Here is a 21,112-nt window from a genome sequence, read left to right on the forward strand (position 1 = left end):
ACACGTATTTAGCTAGTCTTCTTCTTGTCTAAGCACCTTTATCTGTGTCTCCAATGATTTGTTCTTCTGAATGATCTCTTTGAACATACCTGGTAGGTGTGCTTAGTGTTTGTTATGATTCTTTCTCTTTATACATTCCTTTCTTTTGGTGGTGGCAATAAGATCTTTCTAATTCAATCTTTGGTTCAAAAGTACTTTGATCCCATAGTTTATTGACCTTGACATTTGCACTTTCTACCACTTTCTTTAGCCTTAAATTTTACCACCAATACACCTTGTAGTAGAACATCCCAAGAAAATGCCTTCATTTGATCTTGCATCAAATTTTCCAAGATTACCTTAATTTCTCCTAATGTAACATTTGCTTCCAAATATTCGACAACAGGGGCCTTTTCAAACCACAATTCATAGGGAGTCTTTGTTTGATTTACTCCAATTAGTACTTTGTTAAGTGTACTGTATCTCTTTAGTAAACATTTGACATATTAGCACCTTTTAATATTGGCACGGTCTTCTCAACAATAGTCCTATTTTTCCTCTCAACTACTCCATCTTGCTGCGAGTCCTTGGCGTTGATAGTTTCCTTCTAATTCATCTCTCTTAGAAGCTATTAGATTCATGAGATGTGAATTCTCCTCCTTTATCAGACCTCAAACACTTAATCCTAATATCCATTTGGTTTTCAAATAAGCTTTGAATTTTTTTAATCTATCTACAACTACAAATTTTTCTCTCAAAATTGTTGTACATTTCATTCTAGTGTAATTATCAAAAAGCAACATGAAGTACCTCTTAGCATTCAGTGCTCTTGTTCTTTTAGGTCCATATAGATTAGTATGTATCAGCTCCAAAGGCCTTGTGGTTGAATACTCTTTGTTTTTGAATTTGTTCTTTGTTTGCTTTCCAATTTGACATACTCTGCACATTGTATTACTAGGTCTGGTAACTTTTGGCACGTCTCACAATGTTAGAAGAATTGATCTTAATCAGATCGTCAAGTGTCCCATTCTTTTGTGTGAAAGATATCATTCATTCTTTAGTTCCAAGAGAAACTATTAACATTGTTTGTCTTGAGATAGTAAACATTGCCATTTCTTATTCCTTTTGCAACAAGCCTTCTAGACCCATTCTTGATTTTTTTTCACATAGTAAAACATAAGCAACTTAATGTGTATCATCAAGAGAAATAGTTCTCCTACCACATATAAGTCTTCAACCTTTGTTAGCAAATGAGATTGATCCTCCATCACATTTCACTAGATGTACAAATACCTTTCTATCTCTGGTCTTGTGATTTGAGTAACCAAAATCAAGGATCCAAAATTTGGATTCCTCTATCACATGTAGAGTAGTATTCCGTCCTTACGATCTATCATTGCTTTCATCCTTGATGGAAAACATTAACAAATCATTTGAATCATTACCTTCCTCATCCTCTAATGAATGATGTTATGTCCCTTCTAAAACGTGCCCTAGTGAGATTCTACATTGTCTTACCAAGTAGGAAATGCCCTTTAATTATGCTTGAATATAAATCTTGCAACCATGAAATAAGTATATCTATATATGTATACAAGACTAAATTAAATTTTTAGTAGTTTGTGAATAAATAAAAGATACACAGATCTATAGCAAAGGGATATGGCAAGAAAACATTTGTAGCATTTCAACTTTCATGAGCCACAACCATAGTGAGAAGTGAATAAGAAGATATGATGAGGTGCCCTTTTTATCACAACACTAGGCCCAAGGGAGGTTACTGCCCCCCTTGGCTCTATACCTTATTGGGTTAGTGTACCTAGCATAATCATTATGCCTTTCTCCTTCATCATTCTATCTTGTTCCCTTCACATGGCTAAGATCTTTTCACTATCATATAACTCAACCATACGGGTTGGGGAAAAGACTACAATAAGATGTCCTAACTCAACCTTAGGCTTGAGAGAAGTATGTCTTGTCCCTTTTGGCCCATACTTTATGAGGTGGTGACCTAGTGAGGCATCACTGTTCTCCCATATTGCCCTTTCCTTCCATGCCATATGGTCAATTCTTGTCATTGGATTATGTTTGTTTGATATGTATACTTTTCATCATACAAGTACAGGTTACAGATATATTCTCTAATTAATATGGGCTTGATTACAGTATATGAATTATATGGTCTTATTGTAATCCTGAATACCCATATATAATAGAAAGTCCCTCGTTTATGTATGTCTATATATCTTCCAAATATATACATTTGTTCCATTTGATTAGTGTGCAAACACATATTAAATACATACATATTTTATCCATATTTATTAAATTGAATGCAGTAATTTACACACTATATATTTAATAATGTGTAGCCTATCCATACACACACACATACATATATATGTAGATGTATATAAATGTATATGTATATGTAGATGATCATTTCCTTGCTTGGCAGATGGATGCTTGCAAATGTGTTCTTTCACCCGTCCTTATCTTGGCAGATAGATGCCTGCAAATGGATTGCTCTTAGGTCCTTTAAGGTTGGTTCCAACAGATTTCGTATTCATTCTCTCCATCCTCTATTGAGGGAGGATAGGATCTACCATCTGTGTGATATGGGTGTGCTAGAGACAAAGACTCATTTCAATTTTTGCTGCCCCATATACATTGAGACCAGAGGAAGGTTCTAGTGTTTGTTCAAAGAGACTCTCTCTTGATCAGAGGTGCCTTTTCCTATATCTTCAAGAGGCTTTGTGACTCCAGGACCACTCTTTTCAGTAGTGTTCGGTATGGGTCCATATCATGATCAACTCATCATATCATTCTTTACAACAGTTTTCCCGTTGTATGGAACCAAGTGGCCTCTTGATCCTCCTTTTGGGACCCTCCAAGTTGTGTTTCCTGTCATGACCTCTATACACCCTCCTCTCCACTCTCCCCTAGAGGTTCTCAGCGACAACTTGGTGTCTCTTTCTGCCCTAAGGCATATCCTTTGATTCTGGACTTTTCCCCAGCTATTCAGAGCAGCTAGTGGGGCATTTTGGCTTCACTTCTCCATTCCTCTTTTTGGTTCTCTTTGTTGTTGTTTTTGTTCGTTCCTCTATATATTGTTTGGTGTTCCCGCTATTGGCTTTTCCTTGGCCAGGCTGTTGTAGTCCCTTGTACTCGCTTGTTGGTCTTTCGTTGGAGATTAATAAGTTAATCTTATCTCCCAATAGTTATGTCTTCGTGAGGAGACCCATCTCATAATAATGACAAAATGATTATTTTATTATATAACTTGTATTATTGCTACTTGTTTACTATTGTTAGTCTCCAATAGATGACCATGGACTACCATAATGTCTCCTTTAAGATTAATTACCTAAAACTAATCACATATCTAAGAAATAAAGTGCTCGTCGGTCCTCACATAATATCCTTTTTGTTGCCTTATTATCTTGTTTGTAACTTAAGCTACCCACAGTTCCTCACTAATTAATGTCTTATTAGATCGATGGAGTTTATCGGTTTATTCATTCCATACAAATGATATATCTTAATTATTGTCACTTAAATTTCTGTTTGTAATTATTAGTTTGTCTATATTGCACCATGCTCAATTGTCTATAGTTAAGTCTTGACTAATTGTGATTCACTAGTCTTGATCATCCTTATTGTTCTTTCATTATAATCACATCCTTTGCAATGGTAATCATGTTGATTGACATAAGAATGGGTTTGTTGTATGATTTTGGAGGCATGGTAAAGATTGATGATTGTTGCCTTATCATGTCTCCATTTTAAGATAGAATTTTAATAATAATTAAATAAGATAATATTATTAAATGAATAATGATGATTTTATCATATATTACAATTAGTATAATATATAAAAAGTAAGAAGTAATAATAAAGTATTATTATTATAATATATAAGAATAAATAATAATATAATTTATTATAAATAAAATAAGATCTTAAGATAAAGAAAATTGAATAATGATAAATTTACAATGGATGAATAAAAAAAAAAAATTGACTTCAATAGATAACATTGTAGAAAATAAATAAATAAATGATATAATATAAAATAAATATAAGCCAACTAAATCTAATGAAAAGTCAAGAGATATGTAATAAATAGATGTGACTTGTTCAAAGTAAGATATAAAAGGGAGGAGAATTTATTTCAAAAAGGAAGAAAGAGGAGGAGAAAAAGATGGGAGTAAAAGAAGGAATAATGGAAGAGGACAGTAATGTGAAGAAAATAAGGAAGTGACTTTCAAAAGCTATTAATGATATTGAAAAAATGTGACTCTTTGAAATGATCATAATTATGATTGGTTGTGACTCTTCAAAAGTATTGTACTTATAAAGAATTGTGACTTTTTGAAAGGATTATTATTGTGAAGGGTTGTGACTTTCATGTGGATTGTAATTATGAAGGGGTGTGACTTTTTGAATGGATTATGATTATAAAGTAGAATATAAATAAAATGGGATTTGTTGAAAAGGAGGAAACAAATAATCTTATATGATTCTAAGATATATTAATATCTACATGATATATATATATATATATATATATAAGATTTTGTACAACATATCAAAATTAATGTTATGTGGAAACTTAAGATAATGCTATTAGTAAACAAGATAGGAACTCCTTATGTCTAATTTCGTTATGGGTAGGGAGTTTGCACAGGGGGGAAGAGTAATTTGATCACAGTAAGGCATTTGAGTCCCAATAAGGGTAAGAACTTTGAGGGAGCCTTGGGTAGATTGTTTCTTCCTTTGAGCAGTAATAGTTCTACCATCCATTTGATAATTAGACACATAAGGGAAATGACGTTGCTCAGTATTACTAATGAGAATTATCTTTTAATACATTCCTTATGACTAAAAACTAATTTTGGGCCTATTTCATATACCTATGAGTAAGGGGACATCACATTCCCATGCATTGGTTTAGAAATATTGTAAGATGATTATACACCTTTTGAATGTTCAATGTGCGTGTCGATTCTTCCTGATAGATATTAAAGTCTTTCATAGCGAATATTACAATAGAGCTCCGATGATATTCTTCCCAAATTGACATATGAAAATAGAATAACAATGACTATTGCTGACCAAGTGACCCCATTGCGTGGCAATTCTCAATACTAGTCCCTGCTATCCACATGCAAATATGTACTCACCAAATGCAAATATCTGATTATAATCATTGTCCCCACTAGTTTAGGCACACTACCAAGGATTTAAATAATCCTGAATAAAGCAATAAACACAAATTACCAAAAGAAACTCATTTTTCTGTTAATGCATGAAAAAATTGAATCTTTTGATTTATTGTTGTAACCGTCCTATCTGATTCAGTAATACTCACCTTAGTTCCACCTTGTTTGCACAATATTGACTCCACACTTGAATCCTCCAATCTTTGTAATTACCTCACATACAGTCAGATTAATCTCATCCTTTTCTGCCAAAATATATCTAGATTTTCCATTGAAAACATCAACAAGGTCGGCCAGAATAATATAAGCATTATAAATACAAAGTTGGCTACTTTGAACAAAAATGCTGAATGTGGTCCACCCTAGGAGATAAAGGGTACCCAAACCTTTTTAAAAATTCTTCAAATAATATATTCCATCCATATGCACTGCAATTACCTCCAAATCGGGTCCCAATAGTAATGTATAAAAATGCATTACAATAGCGTGATCTATAGCACTACAGGACATGGTAAAATGATAAATCATCTTAAGTTTTTTTAGCACTTCCCTTAATTTAAATTCAGACCCATAATATTCAAATCAAGTCACCCAAAATAGTTGAGTGTGCCAAAAGGCAACAGAGTAAACAAAATAGTGTATGGGACAACAAATTTTCACTTGCGAAGCAAACCATCAAAAGGTATCTGAACTAAAACACCGCACAAACCATTTGACCAAGTCCACCAAATCACAAACCTTGGAATCCCATTCTAGAGCAATACAAACCATTCTTTAAGCCTGTGTAGACCATATTGACAACTAGCCTTGCTGTTAGCCAAGCTGTTAATGCTTATGGTAGCTGTGAGAGAGCTCATTCATATGTGTGTTTGGTTGTTTTGTGTTCTTTATCTCTATTAGATTGGTTCTGGTGAATGTTTTCTCAGTTCAGATATGCTATCTTGTATGCGTTCCTATTCTTGTTTTCACAACAATATAGTCTATGTCATATTTCGATGGTGTTCCAGTTACGTCTTTTATTGTTATCACCCAACTGAGATGTCATGTTACTTCCCTTGGTTGAGCTGGTCTATTATGATTAGTTTTCTTTCTTATATTATTCCTTTTTTGAATGTCTTCTTCACCTCTAGGTTCAAACTTCATGTTACCATGTATGTAATGACTTGGCATTGTGAGGTAGCTCGTAATTACATCTGATGTGTATACATCTGTCTGCTGGCAGTTCCTGCATTCATTGGTATTGGTTATGATTGGTGACGACTGTCTCCTTGTATTCCACCATGGACACTTTTTGTCTTTAAGGAAGACTTCAGAATATGTGCCCCATGGAAGATGATGGAGCCCTGATTTTATAAATTGGGGCCTCCATTTAAATACCAATCTACGCACCTTTCTCTACTATTGATCTTGTCTTTCAAATTATTAATCCATTTCCCTTACTTCCAATTTATACCCTTTTCTTGTTTTCACGCTTAGATGTTTGCTATGCTTCATTAGTTTGCCCACCTTTGCATTTTTCTTCAGGCAATTCCAGATATTCTTCAGCTGGAGATGATATTGCCTTCTCTAACTGATAGCCTAGCCCTGGCCTAGCTTCTTCATTTAATACAATATCCGTGCTTCTATGATATATAACAGATTCAGATGTGTGAGTCCCTTGCCAGGATTTTTGTCAAGAAAAATTCCAAACATAAATTTCAGAAGGAAGAACAGTTACTGGACAAATTGAGTTACATGATGTAGACATTGCAGTAATTTTCAGTTCTGCTGCTGAATCAATAATGCTCACAGACTGATGCTTGGAAGCATGGATTGTGCTAGAGTTTTCATAGTAACCTAAACCAAATGAAGGAGAAGCTGTTTCTTCTAGTACAGTTGCCACAAATAGCATATTTCATATTAGTCAACTACTGTCTGCTGGAATGAGGTTCATGTTCAGATTTTGAATATACAGCTGAAAGAAGGTAAAGTAGACAATCACTGGAATAGGGGTCATTGATCACATCAGATGGCATGGCTCAGAATGGAGATCCATTCAGGTTTAGTGGGATGAGAATGAAAGCCCAGAAGGGGATTGCTGTAGGAAGAGAGATTGATCTATCAAAACTCTATGGTTATGAAGAACTGATCAGTGAACTGAAGCGATAGTCAATCAGTGACTTATTATCACCCATTGAGCAGTATAAAATCATCGAGATATCTGCATCCAACAAAGGCCTATAGTATGCCAGTCCAGATCAGAACAATGCTTATACAGATGATGAAGTGGCAATATACAAATATTCAATACCAATGAACAAAATTACAACAATATTATTTACGAATGATGAGACATGAGTCCACTGAGCATCGTTTTTGGAATGGTCATTTACCACCAGATGGATTGAAATGGGGAAATATAGTAATGAAGGTTGTATTAAAGATCTGATACCGGACATGACCCAGACGGAGGGCCAGACAATATTACAAAGCCCACATCAAAGCGATATGTTAATGGTGTGAATGGAAGCAAGGGCTACATCGTTTATTTGCATATAATCTGTGGTACCATATACCGTCAGGAGTGTTGAAATAGAGAACGCCTGTGGAAACATGGGGAGGTTGTTGACATCACACAAGACAAAGATGATTGTTTTTCAGACTACGCTTCATATACAACATCTTCAGCACAAAAAATCTTCAACTCCAGCTTGGTCGTGAAAGATGAACAAATAAAATTCATGTCATTATAATAACGATAAACTCATAAACAGCCAGTGGTGAATTCTTAATTTCGAGCAAAGACATGGTGATAATACCACGATGGAATTATAAGAACCATTAATAATCAAAGGCCCGATGATTTTATTAAAAGGTTGTGATTATGGTGATAAGAAAATACAAATGGAAAGGTGTTAATTATTTTAAAAGAGATGACTTTTTATTTTGAAAAGTCACGCCATCCATTAGATGTAATATAAATGGAGATATGCTGATTTGAAAAGAAGACCTATTCAACAACAAGACACATTCATATTCGGAAGCATTATAGGAGATATTCAAAGTTCGTAAGGAGGAAAATGAATTATAAGGCATGGCTTTGTAATATAAATTCAAACATTTTATTTTAATAATAAATAAAAAGCCTTTTGTTTATATTTTGCAAAGAGATTGAAATTACGAGTTGGATTTGTCCTTTATGAGTAATAAGACGATTGTTGAGTTATTCCGATAAAGCTTATGCATTGGATTTTTCTTGCATTCTTTGTGTGACAATCAGGATACTGTGGCAGATATATATGTTTCCTTTTCTCTGTCTAATCGGACTTTCAGTCAGAGAAGTTAAATTCCTTTTGGACTAGCAAAGAATTGCATATAAAATTTGTCTTTTGTAGAGCATAGGGGTAATTGGTGATATTTAAATAAATATCGTCTCATAGAATTGTACATAATAATTCTTGTTGTAGGCCCAGATAAGTAGAGGCATTGGTCTTTTAAAAATCATTGAAATATAGTTATTGGATTTATAGTTGAAGTCATAAATCTATATACTTCCTTCTTGCAAGCACTAAATTAATTATTGACAAATATTATACAAAACATTCAATCAGCTCGAGCATTCATCATTCAATTTTATTTTGATCGAGTTCAAGGATTTAGCCAACTAGAGAACTCACTAAGGAAAATTCTTTATAGAAGAGCTTTGAACCAGGTGATCAGGTTTGAAGTAAAGGTTCACCCACCTAGGTGTAGCAAAGCCTAAAGTGCAGGGGAATTTGAATTATTCCCGTTCGTTGGCTAGAATTGATTTGGAATCCTATTGGAGAATTGGCAAGCTTTTGGATTTCCAATTTGTGGTTTTGGTAACCAAAGATAAAAAAATTAGCTTTTGATCAACATATTTGGATCTAAGACAATTATTTAGCATTACTCAGCCATATAATGTTTGGAAGTATTATCATTGTGTGATTAGTGTTATATGTTTTGTGATTCAAAAGGTGAGATATTTAAAAGTCAATGTGATTCGAATTGGAAAAATGATTGTGTTTATATTGTTTTGCTGTACATATCTATTGAGATTATTTTCTATGTTATCATCATATGTGTGTAGAGATTGATGAGTTTTGTATTAGAGATTGTAATAAGCCATTTCTATGTGTGATTGTAAGTGTTAACAATTTGAGAGTAGAATTCATCCTCCACTCAAAGCTAGTGAACTTTGTATTCAATTTTTATTATTATTCAGAAAAGGATATATATTGATTGTGGTTGGGTTTTTCCCTCGAGTAGGAGGGTTTTCCCAAGGTATCTTTGATGTTATTGCATTCTTGTGTTTTTAAAAGTTTCTGATTATTGCATCTATTCTATTTTGATTCTATACATTAACATGGTAATAGAGCGGGTCTTGTGAAGATCTTGAATTAGAATTAAAAAATTGGGAATTTCAAAAATTCAAGAATTGAGGGTTGAGATCCTGTAGGTGAAGAAGCCTTGGAGGTGGATGTGTTGGTGTTTAATTTTCACTCTTTTCTTGCACTATAATTTGTGATGGCAAAAGATCTTTGCTCAATTGTGAGAAAATTTAGACAATAAAGAGATAAGCATATTATGTTTATATCATGTTTATATCTTTGAATATGAATCATGAATTTTATTAGTTAATATTAATTCATGTTATTACGCTAGGAACAATGTGTACTGTTAGCATTGATCTGGATATTTCTCTTCATGATAGGTTGATTTTATGAATTATTATTAACGTTTCTTGGTTGCAAGACGTATTGAGAAGCAACAAGATGATGAGTGATTTCATGCAAAGTCATGTAAGCTGTAGAAATAAACATGGGGATGCTACTTACATCCATAGGACTAAATGTTACAAGCTAGGGTTGCCGTTGCACCAAAAGATCGACTTAGTAATGCCCGATACAAGTAATAGACTTATAGAACATATGAGGCGGTTAAGCCATGTCACAAATCTCAAAGGGGAATGTTGGTGGTTAGTCCAACAATCCCCCCATCGCTACCCGAAGAGATTCAAATCTGTGACGAAGCTCTGATATCACTTGTTACAAGCTAGGGTTTCCGTTGCACCAAAAGATTGACCTATTAATGCCCGATACAACTACTAGACTTATAGAACACAGGAGGCGGTTAAGCCATGTCACGAATCTCAAAGGGGAACATTGGTGATTAGTCCAACACTAAATTGGTGACATATAACTTCATTAAGGAGGAAGAACATTTTATGGTAAAAATATTGAATGTGTGTTATTAAATGGAGATCGTTGATTATCTATATATACAAGTATACACAAGAATGTTTCCATAACAAACAAAGAGAGAGATGTAGAAACATCTTGAAGAGAGAAACAAAAGGACAAAGTTTCCATATTGAACAGAGAGAGAATGTGGAAACATAGAAGAGGAGTGACCATTAGAGATAGAAATAAATCTACGGAAGAAAGAGAAACAAAAATAGAGAGATTAACTCTAATACCCTATGTTAATGGTCAATCTAAATTCAAAACAAAAGTTTGCAAGTGAACCCTTAGAACACGTAAAAGACATACTCAGATTGATCAATGAGCTCTACATGTACTGCAATGTTGGCTTGTGGCTGAGACCCTTCCTACTTCCGTTGTTTAGAAGCAATGCAGGTCCTGCAATCTCAGATCACACGACCAAATCTACGCCAATAGTTGCACCAACTTTGCTTCTTCTTTGAGCTATCTTAAGACTAAGATGTGATTGGGATGGGCATTTATCCTTGTCAAAGGATTAAGTTGTAAATGCTTGTTCAGAGGAGGATGAAGGAGCAATGGTACCAAACTGTTGTTTCCAGCGGTCCTGCTGCTGAAGTTTGGTGTGCAAATCTGAAAATTTGAGGTCAATGCTCATAGTATTTTGGTAGACTTTTCAAAATAATGACTACCATATCCACTTCCTCCATTGTGCGACCCATGGCCTCAAGCTGATCTTTGATGTCCTTAATCATCAAAAGATTTTCCTGTAAGAACATGTGCTCATCCATAATAATAGAGATTAGCTGATTCTTGAGAAAGAAAGCTCTGCTTTTGTTTGATGTCTCGTGGAGAGCCTTTGGCGTAGTCTAGATCTTTGTAGTTGTCTTGCCAAACGAATAATCATGAGTAATTTGAATGTTTAGTGAGTATAACAGCTTCACGGTTATGCTCATCAAACTTTTTTTGAGTAGCATTGATCGTGGTAGGACAAGAGTCGGTTCCCAGGACAATTGCCTCAAGGCGACGATACTCGAAGATCATCATCATTTTCTTCTTCCAGGTGTTGTAGTTCTTTCCGTTGAATCACTGACTGCCTTCTAAGACATGATTGGTGAGAGATACCATGAAATTTCTTTTGATGCAAAAAATGTGAATATTTGAAAATGCACAAACTTCGAGGCATATTGACGGAAGACCCAAAAAAATGAAGACACCCGAAAGAGAGCTCGAAAAAACCACAAGGAATTTGATGTCGGATTCTGAATTTGCAGGCTCTAAATGCGAGGCATAAAAAATTGAAAAGAGTATTCGAGTAGGATATCACATCCATACAAAAGGACTTGATTCTGCATATCTCCTCTGCAACAAAAGGATGAAATGTGTAGTGCACAATCTGTCAGCCAAGAACTCTATCTCTTAACTCTTTGAAGAAGGAAATAAACGAGTGTCAAGCATCAGACCATGTTAGCGGAGCAATTGAGCACTCCCAAAACTTCGCCTTTATCATCGCATACATTTGCACGATCCCAAAATACATAGGTCAGCTATGGAAAATAGCACAAGTATAGTAAGCCAACTGAATAAGCTCAAATCATCATGCGGGACACCAAAACACCTGCGATGCTCAACATATCATCTCCTAACATCAAGAAAACATGTCTGAATGCCACATCATGAAACCATCAAAGGTGGAGGAATGCAAAATATTCCATAGATGGATATTCTCATTCTGTCTCTAGATTCTATACAGGCTGATACTTAGAACTGCACCATTTCAATTGTGGAATGTATTAGCACTTGAAACCTAAAATATAGCTTCCCCCTATATCCATAAACCAGATATAGTAACCGCAAGACCATATGTATGCTTAACAATGCAAACCAAATTAGTGTTAGACTATCTGTCACTGTCATTGGAACAATCACACAGCCAAAAACTCATACAAGCACTTGGACATCATTTCAACATTCCGGTATATACTTCAAATATCTGGATACTATATGCCCAATCAAGTTTGACATTAATGACAACACAATACAACATATGCATATTGCCAACAAAAGAAACAGTTTTGCCTTTGTTCGGCATGGAATTAAAACAAGAAGTGATGAAGTGAATGAACTTCGACAAAAAGGTGGATCAAGTGAATATTGGGGCAGGTAATTACGTGGAATTTTTTACCATGCATTAAGATGTAATTTTTGGCAATGTCAAGGTGTACTTTGCATTGTTGGCCCAAATATTTGATGTCAACAATAACACAAAAAGTGGTGCATCTATTGACATAGCAAAATTTGAATTTATTTGTAATCAGTTTCCTTTAATAGTCAATTGCCACACCCCGTAAATGATAACAAAGTATAATATAAGGCCTTTCATAAGAACCTTAACATCTGTTATGTTATTTGTGTAATGGTGAAGTTCTAGAGATAACTTCAAGTCTTCGTTTTCTTCTCTGGATTTCCATTTCGCACCCCGTTGGACTTGATCTTAACAAAGCCATCAGAGTAGCTTCCACTAGAGATCTTATAAGTTTTCTTCTCCTTTTTGCCTTCAGGTTTCTTTGTCAGAGTTTCACAACAATACTCATTTAACTTCGGATTTTTTAATTCTAATGATGGTACTTCAAATTATTTATGAGGGATCTTTACAAATTGTAGAAGTTTCCAAATGTAAATCATCTTTTTTCATCAACAAAGTATTAGGAAAACCTTTCGCAAAGCACAAAGGCATAACATTTTATGTTTACCTGTGGGAATTACGACCTAATTCATAGGCTTGAGCACATTTTTTGGGTCTCATTGAGATTTTGTATAATGTCTTGCAGTACTGTTGCATATAATTTCCATGCTTTCAAATTGTTTGCTTCACAACTTCAAAATTATAAAAAGCATAGGAGACGAACTTTGAAAACTTAAAAAGCACAGGAGATAAAACTATGAATAATGAAACAAAGACTACCAATTGTTTTCTATAAAATAAAAAATTAACAGTCAGAAATAATATGCCTGTTTAAAAATAAGGTAATAAGTTCTTAAATGTTATTGATGATGTCTATTTAGGTGCAGAATATTACTGCCAGGGCAATGATTCCTTAGCACTTTCCCCAGTATAATGATGATAATAGAAAAATGGGTATACATATTACAGACATATTGGGAATGTTATCAGATATCTCTGAAGAGACTGGGTATACATACAATGATGTATAAATATAGATAAACAATTGTATTTGTCACAGCAACAGTTTAGATGATAATTGCAAATAAATGTTGGCCATGGTGTCAGTATACCATATTTAAATCACAAAATATTTTCTTAAATATTTTGTGCTTTTGGTGACCTGGATAAGTCAGACTTCATAGGAATGATATAAAATTTTCTTAGGTCTCATGCAACTGCCAGTAGTCACAAAACCTAAATCTCTTACAGGATCGATTAAACAAATTCTTGGAGGAAGAACCCATTACAAAATGGAGTAGAACACACTAACATTCTATTAGATTTGATGCATCATTATTAATCTTAAATTAAAAAACTAGTCTAAATTAAGTCACTGAAGTGATCTTATTACAAAAGTAAGTCATAATATTTTCTTATATGCCCTCATATGCCTCTGTATAAACCTCATCTATTTGAAACATGTTTCATTTGACGTCTAATATTTCTCTGTTTTAGATATATTTTTGGTCAACTAGGCTATTTTCTGTATTATACTATGATGCTATCGAGAGTAGCACATGTGCCAGTCATATTGATTTTCTAACTTTTAAAATATCATTCTTGCAGTTCACGTGTTTGTGCCAGTAGAGCTGGATGACATATATTTCATTTGGTTTGACTAATGGAGGTTGGATTAAATGCTCCATGTGAGTTAGAAGATGGTGAATTACATCAAGAAGACTGCTCAGATCATCCAAATAATGTCAAAGAAGGTGCTACTAGTCTTGGCAAAAGTGGAAATAAAATTGCTGATCTTGCATTACGAATGGATGGACACCAGCAAGCTTTAGAAAAGTTGTCTGACAATCAAAACTATATGCAGAGAGATGCATCTACCATCAGGGAAGATGGAAAAGAATATGTTGATATCAGTTTTCAAGAGAGCAGTGTGCCATCCCTACAAAACACTGAAAGGCCATATGATTATCAAAATCATATACAAAGAGACATACATAAGAAACTGCACAGAAATGATAGAAAGGAGACAGGAGATATGATGATCAGCCAGCCAATACACCAACAAAGACGGAAAGGAAGATACACAGATCTTAATCATATACAAAGAGATGGTTTCAATGACAGAAAAGATGGAAGCACCATTACAAATGTCACTGCTCCAAAGAGAGATTCTAACGAGCAGAGTACAAAAAAGAAAAAAATCCTTGACTCAAATCATATGGTAGTAGATATGCCTGAACCCATTGAAGTTGGAGTTAATGCTAGAGATACAAGCAGATTTATACGAGGCACATATAAAAATACAGATAGAAAAGAGATGAGAGATATGATTATTAGAGAGCCAATGTCAGACCAAAAAAATTGGAAAGATAGAAGTCATGCTGATGTTGATCATTTACAAACTGATGGATTTCATGCCAGGAAAACTGGAGAATCCGTTGGAGGTATCTTTCATCCAGAGAAGAAGTCATCTGAGAGCACTTGTGAAAATCAGAGTTTTCAAGATTCAAAGCATAAGGAAAAGGAAGCAGATGAACCTATCAAAGCTGGGGTTGAGTTTAGAGATATGAGAAGAACCATTAGAGACTGGATTGATTCAAAGGCAGAAGACCATTCTATTATATGGCCTCCAGTTGTAATAATTGAAAATATAATAACTGGGTTTAACCAAACTACAAAACAATGGGATGGTCTTAAGAATAATGAGATTAAGAGTTGTTTGAAAAGCATAAAGGATCTTGAATACAAGAAAGTGATGGCTATCTACAACCACAGAGATGGTCATCGTGGTAGTGCTGTGGTGACTTTTGATGCAAATGAAACAGGATTCATGAATGCAGAGAATCTCAGTCAATGTCTGCAGAGGGCTGCTAGAGGAAGAGAGGACTGGTGTGCTGTAAGACCACGGGGCTTGCCAGTCAATGAAACTGATATGGAACGGTGGAATGCAAAGGGTCTTGTAGGTGACGATGGAACACGATTAATCTATGGATACCTTGCAGAGCCATCAGATTTAGACCGGCTTAAACGATATGTGCCTAGAGTGTCAGTAGAAAGCTTCGTCAAAAAGGTGCTGGAACCAATGAAACGAAGATGCCAGGTATTTGATGTACACTTTTAAGATTTTCTCCTCATAGCAATGTGCATGCAAATTTAGGTTTCTTTATTACCTCTTTGCTTTATAATTTTCTTTCTCTCTGAACATATGCATAGTGTTTATCAGTCAAATGGGTTTGAGTTTATTTTACTTTTCTCTACACTTAAATAAATTCTAGACATGTTCCACCTTCTGTCTCAAAAAAGAACAGTTTTAATGAAGCCAGTTTTGATCATTCATAGGAGTTAAATTGTAAAAGCAGGATCTCTGATAGAGACACAAACTACCATTACTAATTGAACGGGTTCAGATTTACTTACAATCTGACAGTATATATAATCTGCAGTTCTGATGTCGATCTTTCAAACTTGAACAGTAATGCATGGTGCAGATTCCTTGATCTTGAATAGCGATGGAGAATGAATGAGTATTGTTAGATAAATATACTTGTTTGTAAGAGACCGATGGCTGAGTCTGAATATGCCGTTGTGATTGATATCAAACTCCTCTGATCGCTCTAGGTTAAATATGTGCAAGTCATGTCCCCATAGAGACATGACTCTACGTGGCCAAAGGCCATGTAGGGTCATGTCCCTACATGGACATAACTGATCATACGTTGTATAAGCAAATACATTTAGTTTGCTTCTCAATTTACAATCATGCGGTGGTATAACAATTACATTCAAGAACTCGATAACATAATAGTCTCTTCTGATTATAAGAGTCCGATTAGTTAAGTCATACATACATACATACATACATACACACACACACACACATATATATATATATAAAATTCTTATCAATAATATAAGACATAAAACAATGTTCAAACTTCATATAAATCATGAATACAAATACTCAATGTAATGAGTATGTCACTTCGAGTGATGCTATACTTCAATACTCCCTCTTAGCAAGGGAGAAGTGACAATTTTTTTAATGAGATATTTGTATCAAGGATATCTATACACAACATATTATCTGACTTTCACTTTGAAATAGTGAATTGTCAAATAACTACAATCACAATGTTATGAACACTATCATAACATATATTATGATCTCTAATTGTCCAAAACAATATCTAGAGTAATCATAATGCTTTCGTTATCAATGACTTCTGGCATATCTGGAACGAAACCATAATTTATCATGATAATAGGTCTATCATTTGTAAGATTGTCACCTTACAATGATTACCTTCTGAATATATATGTCTCTGAAAGATTGTCATCTTTCATTACATATCTGATGCAACTATTCAACTAGAAGCATAAACACACATAAAATTGAAAAGCTCAAATTCAATATTCAAATTTACAATTTGATCAGACCAAGTTTACCTCTAAAATATTCCAATATAATATTGGCAAGAGGTTTGGTAAGAATATCCGCTGTTTGCTCATTTGTAATTATGTAAACCAACTTGAGAACATCTCGATGTACCATATCTTTGATTCAATATGCTTATATTGATGAGAAAAATTGAATTTACAGATAACTGATTTATCTTTAGATTTGAGTACAACATTGCATGTGTCATTATGTATTCAAACTTTGGAAATGTATCACTCTCCCTCTGATTCCTCACTTTGGGATTCTCTTTTAAATCTATTCACTTTATCTCTTTGTTCAACAACATAAAATGCAAGATTTTCATCCTTAACATACTTAACTCCTGTTAGGGCTGCTTGAATTTTCTCCCATTCTAGATAGATGTTACGAGTGTGACCGAATTTGTCACATTCGAAGCATTGTACTTCGGACCAATCACTTTTCTTGTATGATTTGTTGAATTCCTTGTTGTTTTGATGAATTCCCTTTCTTTTTCCCTTATTATTGGTACTTATTTGAAGAGCTTGAAATTCTCCCTCTGGATCTGAAATGATTCCTCTCGTAATTAATCTTGACTCTTCTTGAGTGCATTCATTTTTGAGTAGTTCAAATTTTGAAAGTTTTGGTTGAGAACTTAGTCCATGAATAAATGTCTCCCAAGATAGAGGTAGTCCTTTTAGGGCTATGACGCAAAGTTCTTTGTCATCTACTTCATTTCCAATGGTTGCAAGTTGATCTTTCAATTCTGAGATTCTTAGGAAATAGGACGTAACAATTTCTCCATTATTTATCTTGACGTATAGTAGATCCTGTTTCAATGTTAGCAATCTGCGTGCATTATTAATTTTGAAAGTATTCTATATAGTGGAAAAGCATAGTTATGGGACTCGGACTCGCCTCTGACTCGGAAAGTCAAAATCCGACTCGGACTCGAAGTCGGCGACCGGACTTGGCAAATTGAAAAACCCATGAAATTGAAAGATTTTTAAGGATTTAATGATTTTTTCATGCATCATTTAGTCAATTAACATCAAATACACAATAATTGAGATAAATAGAAGCTACTTAACACTCATAAACAATTTTGCATAGATCACATAAGTATAACAACGAATTTTTGAAGGGGAAAAAATCAATAACATAATATAAAGTTGAAGATTTAAGATTTAAGATTCAATCCTTAACAAATTCCTGACATACCACAACATCATTTTCAGAATTCATATACATTGAAAAAAAACACCTTCCAAAAATCTCTATCTTTTTAAATTTAAAAAAATTTAATTTCTTTTTTTTTGGAGAGTCCTGGGTTCAATACTCGGTGAGTCCACGTGGACTTTGCCAAGACTCAGTCGAGTCAGAGTCCAGAGGCCATTTGCCTCAGAAAGGCTGCCTCTGCCTCGGACTCGCAGAGTCCTGCTTGGACTCGTAGAGTCCTGGAATATTGTGTTAAACATTTCAAAAACAGTTTTAAGATTGGATATGGGTGGAAGAATATGATCCTGCACAGAGTCTATAATAATTTTCATGGCTTTGTTGTTGTGCCTCTTCCATGTTTTATTTGGATAATTTTCTGGTATTGGTTTATTTGATTCTATGTATTCTTCTAATTCCATCTCTTGTAGTATGATCATAACTCGAATTTTTCATGATGAAAAGTTTGAAGCCCCTTCAAGTCTATCCTCTAACCTTGCATGATTGACCATTTTGAATTGGAGATTATTTAAAAATCTGATTTCTGAGATTTAATAATATTGATACCAGATTTCTCTATCAGGATGGCCCAGATACCATGTAAAAGCAGGATCTCGGATAGAGACACAAACTACTATTACTGATTGAATAGGTTCAGATAATTTGCAGTTCTGATGTCGATCTTTCAAACTTGAACAATAATGCACGGTGCAGATTTGTTGATCTTGAATAGTGATGGAGAATGAATGAGTATTGTTAGATAAATATACTTGTTTTTAAGAGACCAATGACTGAGTCTGAATATGCCGTTGTGATTGATATCAAACTCCTCCGATCGCTCTAGGTTAAATATGTGCAAAGTCATGTCCCTGTAGAGACATGACTCTGGCCACATAGGGTCATGTCCCTACGTGGACATAACTGATCATACGTTGTATAAGCAAAAACATTTAGTTTGTTTCTCAATCGACAATCATGCGGCGGTATAACAATTACTTTCATGAACCCGATAACATAATAATCTCTTTTGATTATAAGAGCCCGATTAGTTAAGTCAAGTCACACACACACACACACACACACACACACACATATATATATAAAATTCTTATCAATAATATAAGACATAAAACAATGTTCATATAAATCATGAATACAAATATGCAATGTAATATCACTTCGACTGATGCTATACTTCAACGTAAATAATGCAAAGATTGTTTTTGTTTTTGAAAGTATTGCACTGACAAATTTTTCAGTTACATACTTGTACTAATCTACTAGTATATGCCGATTCTAGAAAAAAGTTACATTGAAAAGGGTCTCAGCTTCAAATTTTAATTGTATCTCAAAAAAGGAATGTAATAAGGGAATGATATGATGACGTTTTCAAATGTTTACCTGTGTGTTTTTTTTTGTGTTGAAGATTTTGATAAACAACCCTTGCCAAATACAAGAATGATCCTATCAATTATCTGACCTGATTTACATAATCTCAAAACACAAAACTTAGGGCATATCTTGCCGAACATCATTTTCAGACTTCCAATACTGAAAACAGCAATACTATTTTTCATTATGTAATAGTTTCAGTCATTTCAAATTTCCAATGAATAAATACCTCATGAAGGAAAGTAAGGTCAGTCTTCTCATCTGATTTTGAGAGCAGATTTGGAACAGTCTCCGATAATGGTTTAGTAAGGTCTTCTAGTGGCTTGTGATGACCCTTCTGTGAGATACAATTTAATAAATAAAAATTTAAAATAAATAAATAAATGAATTACAATCAATTTTATCTTAAAGATAATCAACCATGATAAATAGTAAGAAAGTATATGGGAATACATCCTTTATCAAGGAGAGAACATGGCTTGAAGACAATCATTATTGACCAAACACTATTGCTGCATATTTGTTAGTGAATAACAATTAATCAAGTGATAGATGTTAATAGCAATTCCAAACATGACTTCCAATTTGAATAGAAGAGAGATATCAACTATCCATCAGGATTAAGATATATTCCTAAGTATAGGAATTAATAAGCGAAGCAGTGAATAAAAGTGGGATATTGATCATAAATTATATTAAAGAAAATTCAAATTTATTTTTCCATCTATGAAAGTATTGCTTGAGGAATAAGAAGATACTTTGGTCTGTATTTACCAGCACTAGGATCTTAGCTATTCAACATCACTATGTGACTTCATGGTAATTGTCCTCTAAGTTAAGAGGCAATATTATTACTATCGCTGTTCATTGAAAATATAGATTTAATATTGAGATAATAATAATAAAGTTCAGATTAGTATTGCTTGAAGTGCTTGCCGTAAACATTGGGGGAGTCTCTTATGCATGCTGACAACCGAATTATAGAGAGAATTAATAGGAGCCATGTCTCTTCAACTGAAAGATACTTATACTAGATTGCACACTATATAAACGGTTTTCACTCTCAGTGGGGGAAAAAGGAAGGATGATACAATTAGATTATAAATTAGATCAGGCGTTCACTGGATGAAAGATTGAGAAATCATAAATATATTTAATATACTTGTTGACGTTTCTTAGATCGTTGCAAATGTACTTGTATTGCCTATTGAGGTATATGTTTTCCATATGCAACATCCTCTCATTTATATTGAACATAGGTTATGGAATAGACATGTCTATTCAATGATCAAATAATTAATTTATATAAACTTAATTATTGTTATCTATATATATATATATATATATGTATATATATAAATATATTTCTCGCATATAATAAGTTTATATCTCACATAGAATTATATCTCATATATAATTACATGGATATCCAAAGAGTTATCCGACATAAGCTACCAAACATTAACACTCCCTCTTA

At 33.9% G+C, this 21,112-nt stretch overlaps 1 protein-coding gene across 2 annotated transcripts in view; it reads left to right on the top strand.

Moving 5' to 3' along the window:
• LOC149563084 (uncharacterized) overlaps window positions 1-21,112 on the top strand; it is a 105,634-nt gene that overhangs the window by 18,169 nt on the left and 66,353 nt on the right. For both annotated transcript variants that reach the window (XM_089826520.1, XM_089826521.1), the window contains one exon: window positions 14,220-15,711. In XM_089826520.1, the coding sequence (XP_089682646.1) occupies window positions 14,275-15,711 (1,437 nt within the window). In that variant the 5' untranslated portion in view covers window positions 14,220-14,274. The remainder of the gene's footprint in view (window positions 1-14,219; window positions 15,712-21,112) is intronic.

The sequence above is a fragment of the Cupressus sempervirens genome, chromosome 4, assembly GCF_028749045.1.
Source record: "Cupressus sempervirens isolate cs-2001-9-10 chromosome 4, ASM2874904v1, whole genome shotgun sequence".
Taxonomy (NCBI): domain Eukaryota; kingdom Viridiplantae; phylum Streptophyta; class Pinopsida; order Cupressales; family Cupressaceae; genus Cupressus; species Cupressus sempervirens.